This window comes from Tachypleus tridentatus, chromosome 6 (assembly GCF_004210375.1).
Source record: "Tachypleus tridentatus isolate NWPU-2018 chromosome 6, ASM421037v1, whole genome shotgun sequence".
Lineage (NCBI taxonomy): Eukaryota > Metazoa > Arthropoda > Merostomata > Xiphosura > Limulidae > Tachypleus > Tachypleus tridentatus.
Genome location: NC_134830.1, coordinates 89,438,929 through 89,455,512, shown reverse-complemented (window position 1 = coordinate 89,455,512; position 16,584 = coordinate 89,438,929). Strand labels below are relative to the sequence as shown.

General features: G+C 30.1%; 1 protein-coding gene across 2 annotated transcripts in view; it reads right to left on the bottom strand.

The window, feature by feature from the left end:
• The window catches only part of LOC143252998 (ankyrin-3-like), a 40,951-nt gene extending 25,011 nt beyond the window's left edge, over window positions 1-15,940 (bottom strand). Inside the window, exon 1 of one of the 2 annotated variants that reach the window (XM_076506022.1) lies at window positions 15,929-15,940. In XM_076506022.1, the coding sequence (XP_076362137.1) occupies window positions 15,929-15,935 (7 nt within the window). In that variant the 5' untranslated portion in view covers window positions 15,936-15,940. Of the gene's footprint in view, window positions 1-4,488; window positions 4,508-15,928 lie in introns of those variants that run through there. The other variant, XM_076506023.1, reaches the window with a different exon arrangement.
• Between the last annotated feature and the right edge of the window lie 644 nt (window positions 15,941-16,584).

Sequence of the window (16,584 nt, the reverse complement as noted above, 5' to 3'; positions counted from 1 at the left end):
CAGTAGGATGCCTTTTTTTTTTTCTTGGAAGGGTACGTAACAGCCGTTTCCAACAAAAAAGATTCATGCATAAAGATGTGTTTATATATGGGATTAACAATTTCTAAGAAGGGAATATTCCTTACTATTTAAGTACCAGGGTCTCACTGTGACCACTCCCCATTTGTTTTATTCTTATAATTAAAACACTTAATCTAATTGTATGAAACCTGATACACACGTTCTAGATAATTTCCACACTATGCTTGAAAAATTATATAGTGTGACACAGTATCTGCAATAAATTTTACTGTGACTTTTAAGAAATTTTATTCCTTTTGCCTAAGACTTTCTGGTTGTTTTTTGTGCCTGAAATATTGAAAATGTATCCCAAAAGTGTTATTTTTCCAATGCTAGTACAACTTTCATATTTATGTTGGTCAAGTAACAGCATACTCATTTTATTGTTTGTTCATACGAGTTCAGATACACAATGAAAGTAATGAGTAGCAAATGTGAAATAAACAAAAAAGTTGGATTTTTGTAATATTACTTGTGAGAAAGCTCTATTTTATGTATCCAATAAGTTCTAATATATCTTCATTTTGCTTTACCTATTTTTTTTAGTTATATTACTGAGAAAATAGCATAAAATACTGATGAACACTAAATATAGAACTAAAATTTCTATTTCTATTCTTGGCTTACACTGATATATATGTGAACATTACACAATTATGTTTTTGGTGAAGCTCAATTTCACTCTAATAGTTTTCCTTTATTTACAATAAATAAGAGGTTTCTTTACTTCTAATTGTTGCTTTAGTTACATTAACTTTACTAATCACATAAATAAAACTTTTTGTGCCATCTAAAGAGTTTGTTGTCACAGATATCCTCGTTAACTGTACTATTAACCATAAGTATCCTTACCTGATCTCTTCTCAGACGATATTCCTGTAGCTTTCAAAACAGACATACTATAACACAAAAATTATCACAGGGATCAAAAGAAACAACACAAAATTCCTAGGTTTGTGTCTTGTTCCTTCATTTTGAAACTCTGTATTTAAATCCTGATTCTCTTCCGAGAGACATTCAACTAGTAATTTTCTTAGAAATGATAAACTACCTCCTAATCCCACTTCATTTACTTTATTAAATTTATATTAACATAAATCTTTCTTAGGCCTCATTTGAAGGAATAAAAGCATCTCCTTCACTTGTAGAATAGTCGTGTGTTTTTATTTACAGATTACTTTGAAAATAGTGGGGGTTGGGACCACATAATATTAATTTACAACAGTCTATCCACAAATTCACCTTCAATTTGTGTTTAGACCTTTTTTGAGAATTTAGAATATTTTTCAGGTTTAAAGATCATATCCACTTTCCTCAACAGTCACATGTTACTTAGTTGTGAATTCTGCTGCCAAACACGTGGGGACGCTTAGTCGGGTCAACTATTACAGACTAGAAGATCTTTTAAGGAAACATATTTGATGTGCATTTGCTTAATGCAAATTACATGTAATAAAAATTACATGGTAAAGCTGAAAATGAGGCTATGTTATGAGTAAAGAAGAGGCTTCTTTCAAATGAAGCCTAGATTAAACAATCGGCAAATAGCTACCGATCTTTTATCACAACTTAGGTAACTGAACAGCTAATTCAAACTTTAACATTCATCTGTGTAATTAATCATCTTTCCTGTCAATTACTGATAGCCATTAGGTCTATCTGTTCTCCAGGATAAGATTTATTAATTACTGTCTAAGTTACCTAACCTGATTATAAAGGAAAAAATTATAAAAGGCTGATGACAAACAACTGTAGAAATGAAATTGCAGAGAGAAAAGGAAAGTCAGTTGAGAAACAAAATATGAATGAAGTTTATTTCCAAGGTTCAAGAGTGTCTGAGCAAATATAAACAAATACTTTGCAATGAGGAAGAAAATTGAAAAAAACTGTAATTGCATTATTTATAGGCAATAATACGTTAGAACTGCACAGATATTGAATTAAACTTTTTTCTTAAAAAATTAATTTAAATCAAGTTTGCAAAGTTGTAAAAATATCAATTAGAAAATATTTTTGTGTAAAATACATATTCAAATAGAATTAGAACTACTAGTTTTACTTAAAATTTCAAAATTTGATATGCAGGAGTACACTCAACATCACAAAACCCATTTGCTGATCACAACAGGATTAATACCACTGATAAACAAAGGAATTTTGATCACTTTAAGCCACCAGAACAATCTAAAAAGAAACTTTTAACAAGTGTCATATCATAGCTATGATAAGCAGAATACAGTATCTTATAACAAGTGAAAACTCATAAACATAATGACTACTGACAACAGTATACATCATGAAGACAGATACCTGTCTGGAAAAGCAACTACAGTCTAGTGTAAGTAAGTTTGTTCCATAACATATCAAATGAACAATCAAAACAATTGCATGCTTCAAGAAACTGGAGAATGAGCATTCATGCTCATAAAGACATAAAGACACAGTAGTCAGATCACCAGATACAACATCTACAGATTTCTGTGTGACTGAATTATTCAAACAGGTGCTAGGACACCATCCTACGAAAGAGTGACATGCTTGAAAATAAAAGCCTTGAGTATTTTGTAGTGATTTGGTGTGTTTTATTTTAAATTTGTGCAAAGAAACACAAGAACTATCTGCTCTAGCAATCTCTAATTTAGCAGTGATAAACTAGATAGAAGACAGCTAGACAAAACCACTCAATGCCAACTTTTATGCTACTCTTTTACCAAAAAACAGTAGGATTGATCATTATATTATAATACATCCAATGGCTGAAGGAGTGAACATGTTCAGTGACAGGAATTCAAACCCATGATATTCAGATTGCAAGTCAAGTGCCTTAACCATCAGGTCATCCTCCTGCAACTGAAACTACAGTGCAAGGCTATTTTCAAAATGATTAGTTATCACACAGAGCATGGTCAAACATGGCATTATGAGCTAGAATGACATTTTAAGATTCAAACTCATTTAATATAATGTACTTCATAGTAAACCTCATTATATGTATTTTTACCATATCTTCACAAAACAAATCTTCAGCTGTTATCATTAGAGGTCCAAAATAAATTTTTGATGCTCCCCTAAAACCTACCAGAATGAATATTTCTACAAAATAAAAGTATATAAATAATTAGTCAATTTTTATTTGTGCTTCTGAATTTATAAATTAGAAAATTTAGGATAATTATTACAGTGTGAATATATTCTAAATATTTGTTAAAAGTTTGATTCTAAGTAATAATGAATAACAGTGCTACTAGTTGTTAGTATTTGAAACATTTTTTTTCATCTCTAAAAAACCTAAATATTAAATCAATTACTAGGATTAATTAACTTACAAGATGATTTCTGAACTCAAAAAAATTAGCAAGATCAATTTTCCTAGCACCTTTCTTAAATCTTGTGCAAAATATATAAAAAAATCTGTAAATAATACTCTGTGTTATAAAATATAAACAAAGTTAAACACCTTTAAAATACGAACATTTTCTAGAAGTTCTGGTGAACTAAGAATACTCCTGCAGTGTGATCAAAGCATAAAGAAGTAAAATGCAAAATATGAAAACTTTTAATGTGCAATATGCTGTACCTATATCAAATATATGCTCATTCACAAATGAGAGCAATTATGGACTTTTTCAATTGACCAGCTCCACTGGTCTTGTTCAGTCCAAATGTTCAAGTCACCTAAAAAATTAAAAAACTCATTCCTATTGCATTGGAGACAAAAAGAAATTACAAATGTCTTGTCTCCTACTATGTTGTAATGAGTACTTATAAAAAACTCCTGTTGGGGTATCATAAAATTACTAATTATGCATTAAATAATGGGTGCCATTTTGAAATATGTGGCATAAAAAGACTAGAAATATTATAATCTATTCTCAGCAAATTACCTACATAAGGCTATCTTTCTAAAATTATCTAATAAACATAAAAATTTAAAAGCATTAATTCCATGGACAAATAATTCTTTAATCTTATTCATAATTGTTATAATTAAAACATAGTTGCTGTTGTTCATAAAGCATTTATAACATAAGTATCATTTACATAGCCGTAAGTTAAAAACTGGAAATTAGTATATGCTATGTTAAGTTAAATATGGTGAAACATAACCCCTTAAACTGTACCAAGGCTGGTACTCTACATCTAACTATCTTAATATCTGTTCCCAGTATGAAATGTGTATATCAGTATTTCATCTATCACTGTCTTTTATGAGTTATAAGTAAAAATTATAAGCTTTGATGCTGTTTTTCTACACCATATACAATTAAACAGTATTCTACTTGGTTGCTGGTGTCCTTGTGTTTAATTAAGCAAAGTTTTAAAAAAAAAATCATAACTGGGTTAAATAGCTGATTCTTAACTTACTTTTGCTAGATTCAGCCCCAAATAATTATTATATTAGACAAATATAATTATTTTGTTACTTACAATGATTCCATATTTTGTAACTTAGTTGGTATGGCATAATAACTGCATGTGTAACATTCTGGATTTAAAATTTTCTCTGTATTTCACATAAACCTCTTTCCCTCTGTGCAATATAAAGTTGAATATAAGAGGTACAACTTGAACAATAACACACATTCAGCACGGATACATACTATTTGAAATCAAGGAAAATCAAAAGTTTACAGAATTACTTGTAGTCAAAATAAAAACTGAACAGTAAATTTTCAAGAAACTTTTCTCCAATTCACATAACATTCATTTACAACATGTGAAGAGAAAATTTCTTGTAAGAATAAATCTGTATGAATTATATTCTTTAAAATAAATAATTGAAAAACAGAATTTTTCAATTTATTATCTGCATGCTTCACATGAATAAAAATAAGAGCTGTGCATACTACCCACGGTATACATTTAATGAGCATATGCAGCTTCTTTTCACTTCTAAGAGATTGTGTGTGTGTGTGTGTGTTTTCTTATAGCAAATAATTGGGCAATCTGCTGAGCCCATCGAGGGGAATCAAACCCCTGATTTTAGCATTGTAAATCCATAGGCATACCGCTGTACTAGTGGGGGAGGGCTCTAAGAGATTGGAAAAAAACATTTGTCAAATACCACTTAGAACGATACAGTGAACAAAACTGCCATTAATTAAATTCAACCTCAATTAAGTCTTATGTTAAAAAAAATTCTGCAATTATTTTATGCTAAATAAACTATTCCATATTTTGGAATCTTATAGTCATGGAACAATAACTGCATGTGCAATATTACTTCTAAATAATAGAAAATTACAGGTAAGTTCATGAATTCTCTGCATTGTGTCAAAGATAATATAATTTTCGAATCATAGTTTTCTTAACAGCATGAGAACAACCCAACAAAGACTTTATACTTCAAAAGGTAAATCTGCCTATGTTGATTTTCACATGAAAACAAACATGTAGGGATTAGGAATTTAACTATATTACTTTTTTTTAATACTCAGAAGTGTATAAAAACATTCTAGTTTTTATAAAAGTACTTGCAGCTTGACATTTTTAGTCTGAAATAATTATTAAAGCCAGTAACTCATCACTATTGTATAAACATAATGCCATTTTCTTACTGAAAGTTTGTACTTTCCCAACACCACAGATCTAATGTTTATATCCTCATTATATAAAAAGTTGTGGTTATATATGCCAACATTCATTTATTTATACCTGTGATGCTTCCACTGTTTCAATGACCAATTAGAAGCAACAAAAATAAAGTTACATTGACTCCATGTATATATAAATATTACTAAGCTTTTTTCCTGGTAAAAACTGATTTATTTTACTATTAATACACAATGTATTTTGTTTACAATTCTTCAATTTTAAAGAATGATTAAATTAGACAGATACTCAAATTCTCAATTTACCAAATCTTGTAATATTATCCACACTTCTAGTTTAAGCAATATTAAAAATTCACATTACCTAAATCTTTTGATAAAAAATTAGTATCAATTACAAATATTTGTATTTTCTTCCTCAAAGTAATAAACGAAATGATAATAAAAGTTTCCTATTAAGATAAATCCAACAAGTACATGATGTAAAGTTACTTTTGATATATTACACAAAAGAAAATATTAATCTCAAAAGAAACAAAAGGAATTAATAAAAAAAACATCTGGAATTGAAAAATGGGGTCATCTGGATTTTAAATGAGTGAAGGTACTCAAAATTCAACAAAGAACTTATCAAACAACGAAGTGTAACTTTTCAAGAAAATTTTGTCAATTTAGATATGGAATTTTATAGACCCAAACTATTTGAATTTAAGTATAAACAATTATCAGATCATAAAAACACAATAAAGTTTTTAATAACTTATTTCATGGACAAATAATACTTTTAAGAGGAAAGAAAATAAGCACTGAAATAAATTCTGTAATTTTATTTCCAAATAATTATTACTTTTTCTTCTTTCTTTTTCATGTACCTTCAGAAATTAACCACTTTCTTATTTTTTTAGAAGTAATATGAATGGAGATACTTCTAATTCAGTAATTTTGCAATTGGAGTTTTTCCATCCATTCCAATCATTTAGAGTTCTATCTATAGAAACCAGTGTATGATTTATAAGCAAATTCTTGGGTGAAATACACATGTTTAAATAAAAGTGATAGGAATATCATTGGATTACTCATTAATAAATCATTATTAAAACAATATATATAAAACACAAATTAAAAGAGAAACCCATTCAGAATCATTCTTCTTTCTTTACAATTTTTTTACAAAAAAACAGTATTTTAAATATTTAATACAAATAATGAAAGGAAGGAAGAAATAGCACATAAAAAGCTATCACAAGACATCAAAATGAAACACTGAAAAAAGGAAAAAAGTTTAAAATAATAAAGTGAAATAACTGTTATTTTCATACATTGAATGCCTAATAAAAATTATCTTCACCAGCTGAAATGTATTAAAAACTTGCACATTTCTACTTTAATTTCAATATATTATTGTAACATCACTCTGGATTATTAATAACAATATCTTAAACTTTCAAGAAACTTTTAGAAAAATAATAGTTGGGAGAAAAAAGTAAAAATAATATTTTTGGTAAAAATTAAAATTTAAAAAAGGAAATAACATTTCATGTTATATGTTTTAAGCTTTTTCATGAAAGTATTTGTGAATGTAGTGTTTAACATAAATGTACACATTGTTTGATTGGCTAGTATAGCTAAAAATAAACAAATGCAGGCATGCTCACAAAAACATGAAATAGGAACTATTTGTTAGTATAAAATATAGACTTAAATATATATATAATTCATAGTTGATTAATAATAGAAGAAATTTCTATGACCAACTGAAAAATTTCTGTGAGAAATCAATTACATTTTGTGTGATAACAAAACTTACTATGCAAGTTTTTTAAAATGAAGTATAAATTATTTCCTCATATCAGTAGGGCATATGTATGCTCTGCTTTCCTTCCATAATCAAATTCTGTAGTTGCAGCTATGATAGGAACCACAAGATGTGTGGAAATGTATTGCAGAGATATGACGTCACTACATGAAATTCATTTTAATTTAAAAATATAAAACTAAAAACAGCAAACTTACTTCTGAAATACAAAAAGCCAAAACACCCACAATGAGATGAAAGATGGAACTGGAGAGATTCATATGGACCATTGGTGACAAAAATTTTAGTTCTTAGGCCAAAAGGTTACAACCATGACTAAGATAGTTGAAAACATGATGAAGTAATTTTGAAGATAATTCAGAAAAAAGAATAGATTCAATGAACTGGATTCATAAGTAAATGAGTTAAGTGGACACATCTCATAAGAGACTGGAATGAATGAGAAGATTTAGAAAATGCATTTTTCTCAGCAGGGTTCCTCCTCACCTTCATCACCCATTAAATAACATATAAAAAGGGAGACAAACAGTATGCATTTACCTGTGGAACTATCACATTCTCAGGTATGATTACAGGTATTCAGGATCAGATCACAATGTGTTGTTCTGTAGCTGAAGTGGAACACTCTCAGATGAGTAAACCAGTAATAACTAATAACTAAACACCCTGTTTAGTTGAAACTAGCCAAGTTTAATGGCACTGAGCAACAACAGAAAAAAGGTAGGCAGACCAGATGATGGGCTTGACAACTGTAGGACACTGAAGTGAGAACAACAAATGAGTCAAGAAGATAAAAATAAAATAGTAAGGTGTTCTCAATGCAGATTAGAGTTATGAAGTATTATATAGAGAATTGTTGTCTTGTTTCCAATGTTCTGCAAAAATGTACATACAGAGATGAGAAGGGTATCTGCCAAGGTATCATTAACCACCAGATTGCATCCTCTGTGCACTTCCAGAGAGTACAAATGTAGAAAGTATAAGCTGTTTAGGACATTTGCAGAGGCACCTGAATATGCGAGTCCAGACTGGATGAATCTATTAAAACACAGAATCTCATTTCCAATGAGAGTCAATGTTTTATTGTGTATTTCTTCACTACATAACTTCAAATACCCTTTTAATTGATAAAAAACAGTGTTTGCAGTTTATTTACACTTTTGTTATAATGCACAACATAAGTGTGAATCTAATTGGAAACAAAGAATAACCCCTCAAATCAGGAATCCACCTGGCTTGAAGAATCACAAAAAAGCAAACATTCGGACATGCAAAATACCCTCTAAGGGGTATTACAACTAGGACACCAAAGGTACCATCAAATGGCACAATTAGTGAGATACAAACATGAACTTCACTTTTAAGGTGTATGTGAACATCCCAATATACAAGACAAATCAACTACACAATCCAATTTGCTAAAGCAGTCAGAAATCCTAAAAGCGTGATTAATTGTAAAGTATAAACAAACCTTTCCAAGACTTTTTGGAAAATTCAGTATGTGCAAAATTATAACAAATAGCCTGATAGTACATTAAAAGCATTCTTCTAAAACAGAATCATGATCAGTACAGACAGACAACACATCAAGTGAAAAACAGTGGTCACCTTCTCTTGAAGCACAAGTTTTACGTATGAAACGGCATAATAATGATACCATTATAACACTATGAGAAAATAAGGCATGAGATGCATCACCGGGGGCATAGGTATCATATTTCTGTCTTATACCAGTAAAAAAGAAAATAAATATTGAGAAAAGGATTACAAAGAAACCAAAATTAAAGGGTTAAAAAGAAGCCAAGAAACTTAATAAAAAAAACTCAAGTTCCTTTTAGGTTATTATTTAAAAACTCAGGATCACTGAAGATGAAATACACAAAAGAACTCTTTGAAAAACTCGTAAACTTATGAATCCCTGTTTTGTGCATGTCACAAGATGTTACTTAGTTACTTTCAAAATTTAATTAAGCAATCTTATAATCAATATATTGCTAGTGACATTTACATTAATATTTACAGTATAGTTCAAAGTTTTATATTATCTAACAAGAAATTTATTTCAAAAGAAATCTTTAAAAAAATTCTTAAACTTCAGTTTAAGTTGTCATTTATGCACAAGTTCACAGATTCTTAACTTCTCATCTCTGTAACTTGAATACTTCTTCCGCGTACACTATACTGCAGCGTATAGATAGAAACTAAGTTAATTGCTCTGTATACCACATTCTTCTTTAATGCTCTTTAGGTCATGTTCAAAGAAATGAGAAATCAATTTCTTCGAGCTCTTGACAGATGCCATGCCTACTTTCTACACACACAGTTTGATTTTTCAGCCAATCATACTTAGTTCAACTAGATGTTTATAACCAATAGAGAATATATTTTAAAATGCAGTTTCTCAAAAGATATTTTAAAACTGGCAAGTATTCCATACAGAACCAATAAAGGTCTCCCTGTTATTGTTGCTGTATTTGTACTCACTGGCATTTTAGCATTGTTTCTCACTTAGCAATATGTTAATTAAATACACAGTTAAATTTAAGAAGCATACTTGACAGATTTAATAATTATTTCTGTACAACTCAACACTTTCTCAGTTCACAAGAGTTGGTGTAATCCACATACAGCACCACATTCTGTTGATGTTTAGTTAAAGTTCATTTGCCCATGACACCGTAACATTGGAAGAGGATGCCCAATGATGTGTATCACAATAAATAATAATAATGCTAAAGGAAAGGAAAATAAAACTTTAAAATAACCTATAAGTGAAAATGTAAAGACATGCAATTAAGAATATAACCAAATGAAAATCTTTAAAAAAAAACTTTTGACACACATTTTAGAGGTCCTAGGGCTTAAGCAAGTGACATTTGAAAAAAAAAAAAAACATTTAGTTCAAAAAAGTATTTTTATATTCATATGTTTTGCTGGATACACAAACTACTAAATAGGTATACCTCTGTAAACTTAGAGATAATGGAGACAAAAAAGAAACTGTTGCCTGCTTCTGTTGCATCTGAAAGTCCAGATGAGGCTGCTCTCTCATTAACTGCAGAAGAAGCTGATAAACTGTGCATATGAAACAAATGCATAAAGAAAAAATAATATTTTTTTTGTGGAGTTGAAGGTGAAGAAAATATATCATATCTAATCTATTATAATATCTTTGTAAAATATTCTTATGGCATTGATAAACAGCCAGTTTGAAAGAACAGGATCACATTCAAGCAACCAAGTACAAGGAATCAAACATCACTGTGAAAAATTGGCATGTAAGTTTGGTTTAGCAGGTAATTTAACAATGGTAATTGGACTGGTTCCTCATAAGAAAGTTGACATAATAAAGGAAACCATGGTTGAGTATGTCAAAGTGAAAAAATAAGAAAACTCGGTATTTTGAGTAATTGATCTTGACAAGAATCCAAGAAGAAAGGCAGAATGAAGAATAAGTATAAAAGAAAGAGAATCAGGGCATCCACTGCCAGAAAATTTGAATTTGTAAATAGAGATCAATAGAGTGGAAGAAAATAGTTGATCAATGTAACACAGATCATCAGATGACCCAGTCACCTAACAGTCTATTAAAAATCTAAAAGATGAAGGATCTAAATGTGGGAAGTAGGTGATCAATTCAAGAAAGAAAGTCATCCTAAATGTTCATCACACTGGGAATGTGACAGGCTCAAAGATGAAGATGTTGAGAATGAAGAAAGTGCAACACCACAGATGCTGCAAGAATGAGTACTACCCAGAATGTTAGTAAACCATGACAGCAAAGTTGCCTATGTGAACTTAAACAGAATAGTAGTGAATATGAGAAAGGGACATTGCACATTCTAAAGTTCTAATATGTTGCTGTAAGCTGTTGTTTCTTGAAAGATCCAATAACCAGAACAAAGTTGATCCCCCAACAACACTGCAATCAATGAGAGGATTATTTGTGAAAAAAATACAGGTAAAAGAGAAGAGATTTTGCTGCTATAAACTTTCTATTCAACCGAACTTGGAGAATCTCAGGAGTGAAAGCAGGAGAGCAATAATGCAATATAACAGGTCAGAAATCAGAAATCTCTAAGCAAGGTTCTATTGAAGATGATGCACATGAGCATACTTAAAGGGAATGACTCAGTGAATTAAGGTGACTGTCCTCAAAAAAGAAGAGAAGTCTCTGGAAACAGGTGTGGAACACAGAAGCTAAAACACAAGTTCAAAGCTTACAATGGCATAGCAGATGGATTAAACCATGTTAAATCAAAATCTCAGATGTACTAAATACTGTACTGGTACTAAATGGGGCTGAGAGTGCTAGATGAACTACTCTGAAATGTATTCAGATTGGTAGTCAAATGAGTCTGTGTAAAAGAATTAGTAGAAGAAAGGGTTAAAAGAAATACCACCAAGTGAAAATCAGTGTCAAGATAATTAAGAAGCCCATAAAATATTTTAATTACTTGATAGAAAATTAATGGAGCCAAAAAATGGAAGTTGAGTGAAAAACCAACCTCCAAAGGAAAAATGTGATGACAGATGAATAGGGATATGATAAGCATCCTCTGTATTCTCTTTCATCATCTAGCAATCTTGATAAAGAAACTTGAATAACATTATCAACTATCCAGGTAAAGACTGAACTGAAACAGGTCAACAATATATCTTCAAATTCCCATTTTCTTTAGAACTATAAAGAAGCAAGAGTGAAAACTGGAGAAGCAAGATAAATTTTCTTCAGAAAAGAGCAACTGAAATTATTTGAGGCTTTTTGATCCAGAAGTTGCATGTAAATAGAAGGAAAAAGAAATAATAAGTTGAGAAAAAGAGGAAGACAGAAGAAGTTAAAGAAGAAAATGAATTGAAGTATCTGTCCAACAGTGGAGAAGGAAATGAGTAACATAAGACAAGAGAAAAATCATTATTTGCTGGACATTTTGAAAATGGCAAAATGACTACTAATACTAAAACCCTAACCAACTCCTGCTAATGTGCTTGTGAACAGAAAACCAGTTTGAATGAAATATCTGCAAAGATCAAATGATGCAGAAACAAATCTCTTCAAAGTCAGCTGAAATGTTGGAGGGAGAAGAAACAAACATCTTGTGGGCTAAAGTGTTAAGGCACATAAAAATAACATGATAAAATATATCTATGAGGCTAATAGCATGACAACTGCAAGGAGGATATTTCAACTTGCATAAAGGAATAAATTGAACAATATTAGCTAATAACTGTGCAGAACAAGAAATTCTCAAAACAAATTACAGATAGCAATGCAACTGAGAATAGACCAAAGTAAAATAAATTGTGGAAGTCAGCCCCCTGTCACCAAACAGCTAATCTGAATATGTATAGTCTATAATGACTATGTTAAAAAAATTACCAGTATGACAAAATTGAAGAATATGAAAGCTATTAATACTTTGCTAGTTCCTAAAATAATCATCAACAATTCAAACATCATGAGAAGGTAGAATGAATAAAGACCAAAATACTGAATATTATAACCTTACTGTACCAGTGCCCTGAGGTACATAGGAAAGAAGTCAGTAGAAACTGTGACTTTTGAATTTATTTATTTTTTTCTCAATTCAGTGATAAGTGAATTTGTTACGACAGCAACTCTGTTACTATTGAAATTAGAAAATCTGATGTGGCAAGTTTAAAGGATCTTGTCTCAATACTGATATAACAGATGGAAATGGTAACACACATGGTGATTGATCTACTAGTGAAAGAAACAAATTCTTCCTCCAAGCAACATCTGAAAGTTCATTCTATCTATAAAACCATGGAAAATTAATCTATTTACATCATAACGATTTGTGTTTCAACTGATGAAACTTGTAAAATTATGGGAATTGAGCATACTATTACAACACCATATCATCTTCAGTTACTGAAAGAGTAAACAGACACAGAAACAGAATATCTACTTACATTGAAAAAAAAAATCAAATTAGAAATAATCATTCATTTGAATTTTCTCTAGCCATTAAAACGTTTATTCATGAGTCTATGTCTTACACACCAGCCAAACTGGATCTGGTATGACAGATCTTCCTTTTTTGAGACTAACTAATAAAATACCCTGACAGGAGTTTCATAAAATATTTAAAATATTAGTGAATTATACTGTGTGAACTGTTGCTTTTTGTCACTCAATATTATTATTAATATAGAAATTTTTCTGAAATTTGTTTTTTGTTGTTCTGGTTCGTTAACATTAATATCAAGTCCTGGCCAGGCACATGTTTGTTAACTATGTTTTTTGGTAAGTGCTAAATTTATTCCAAGTATTCTTACACTTTAATCATTTGTTGTTGTTGAACCTGGGTTGTAGCAATGTGTTATTTTAGACCATTACAAAACTTCTTCAGAATCAGAGCTATCAAACAAATACTCTGTACACACTGAAGATAACTAGGTCTCATCAAAAAGAGATCTTGTTCAAAATCACAGAAAAATGATAGGTGTTCTGTAACTTCAACAGCTACACAACTTTGAAACCCATCTGGGCCAACAGGAGATAACTATGCACCAATAAGCCAAATAAGCTAATAAATAAAGATTCAAAATGCAACCATTGGATGCATGCTAAATATATATGGAGTAAGTAAGGTACACAAAATTGTAAAAGTACCAATACTATTGCATGTACCCATACCATAACTAACACTGACTTTTGAATTTACTGTGTAAAAATAGACTTATGGCTGAAAGGCAGAGCTTATGTATGTTTTTAACAAAAGACCAATAACTCAGATATAGGAAGAAAAAAACAAAATGTTATAGGTAAAATGATAAATATTGTGCAATGTGTGAAGAATAATTAGAATTTCGATCACATTTTGTTGACAGTATGAGAACAACTCATGAAAACAAACATCTGAATATTAATTTGTTAATAAATTTAAGTATATAATAACATTTTATTTTACTTTGAAATGTACAGAAACATTCTAATCTACTAATACATGTATGCAAAACATTATAGTATCAAACCACTGTTAAAGCCAGAACACTGATTTTGAACGCACACTATTTTTTTATCATTACAACTGTCTGTGTGTTTATGTGTGTGTGTGTGTGTGTGTGTGTCTATATATACATAGGCACATCATTTTCTTACTAAGGATGTTTATTTCACCTTCCAAATATAAAAAAAAAATCCTTCCATGTTATCAGAAAAATTGTGATAAATATATTTATACTTACAGCTTCCAAAACATAAGATGCAGTTCTTCAAGGGTTAAATTATATTTATACAAGCACCTTTTGCAAACAGTCCCTCAGTGGTAAGTATGAAGACTTATAGTGCTGAAAATGTGGTTTCGACACTTATCAAGGACAGAGCAGAGTAACCTTTTGCTTCACAATAAATAAACAGTTCAAGCAAGTAAACCATCTACTGCAATAAATTATTTAATGGTTTTCATGTAAGTCAAAATAATGAATGCAAAATACTGCTACAAAATAAATTTTGAAATATCTAATTCAAAAATGCAAAACTACGAGTACTAATATAGTACTAAAGACTACACACACTCTAATTTACTTTTCAGAACAGGTCAAAAACTTTTCAAGGCAAAAACAGTTACATAACACATGCAATTTGAGCACATTTTTTATTTCTCTGCCTAACTTTTACCTCCTTCAGGAGAACAAAATCAACTGGCGATTACAGTACATGGTTTTACTGAACTTGTTAGAAATTCAGAAAAACAACAAAAACAAGATATTTTGAAGAAATAAACATAAAACATGTCAGTAAAAGCAACAGACAATAAGGTGTAAATATGCTTGCTCATATATGGTAATTCTGTAACTATTATATGAAGCATTTGAAATTACTGTCTTTTTTATTAATGAAAATATTTTATTGAAGTAGTACATGCAAAATATACAGACAAACTTTGGAATTAACTCAAACAAGGTTAAATATGCAAGAAAAGTAACTTAATATGTGAAATATGAAATTAAGTACTAATTATTTAAAGTCAAATTCTGGGAAAATATAGGGTATATTTTCTGCTTTAGACAACTGAGAACACGTAACATGAAAAAAAATAGACTCCATAATACCAGCCATATGCAAATATTATCCACACTACCATACTTATTTTGTTGTGTTTTTTATTACATGTTGCATGTTGTGTGAACACTGGCCATTAAGATTCATTTATTCAAATTATTTAGAAAGAGAAAATGTTTGTTCTTGGCTTAAATGAAACAAAATTTATTTCACCATCTGATTCTTCAAAATTCTCTGAACATATTAACAAGATATATAATGAGGATCCAAGAAGTACTGAATGTTCACATAAAACTATGTAATAAAACATCAAATGTTACATGAATAGACTGATCTAAATAATACTGATTAAATGACACATTTTGGCCTACAATGTTTTGGTGTGGTTTTGTGATTGCGTAAAATAAGAACAGAAATTGAAAAAAAAAAAACAAAGGAGAAAGCCACGAAAACAGAGAAGAGACAAACCTGACATTCTACTACCTGCACAATAACCTCAGCGTTGGGGCATCTCCACTATACTGGTTGATCATGCCCTTTGTTTGCAGCTTGTGGCACAGGAATTGTGAGGGTGATGGGTTTGTGAAACTTTCAGGCGTCGTGGTTCCACAGTAACGATAGGGCTGACACCCACGATTTCCCAGCAACTTTGATACAAGCTCTGGTGGGATTGGTTGTGTCTGTAAAAAATAAATATGATGTCAATATCATGAAAAAAAGAGGAAAGAGATAAAAAATGAATGTAGAACATAAAAAGCAAAATGTCAGTATTTTCCACATATTTGCTTAAATTAAGCAATTAATAATAAATAAATAGACACTAACAAATTAAATAAACACTGAAAATGACCATTACAAAATAAATGGAATGCATGCCCAAACAAATAATTTCATGTTTGATATTCATCAACTTTTAGGGTTTTCTCAAACATATTAAAAAACTAAATGTAAGAAAAGCAGAGGAAAGTGAAGAATTAAGAGTGTAAAGAAAAGTATATTAGTTAATCTATATTTCTAAACCCTGAATATTTTATCACTAACTATAAAAGACCTATTCTTTTGTCATTTTGTCAAGAACACTGCCATAACCCTTTCTGTAATGTTCAAAATATATGTACAACAAA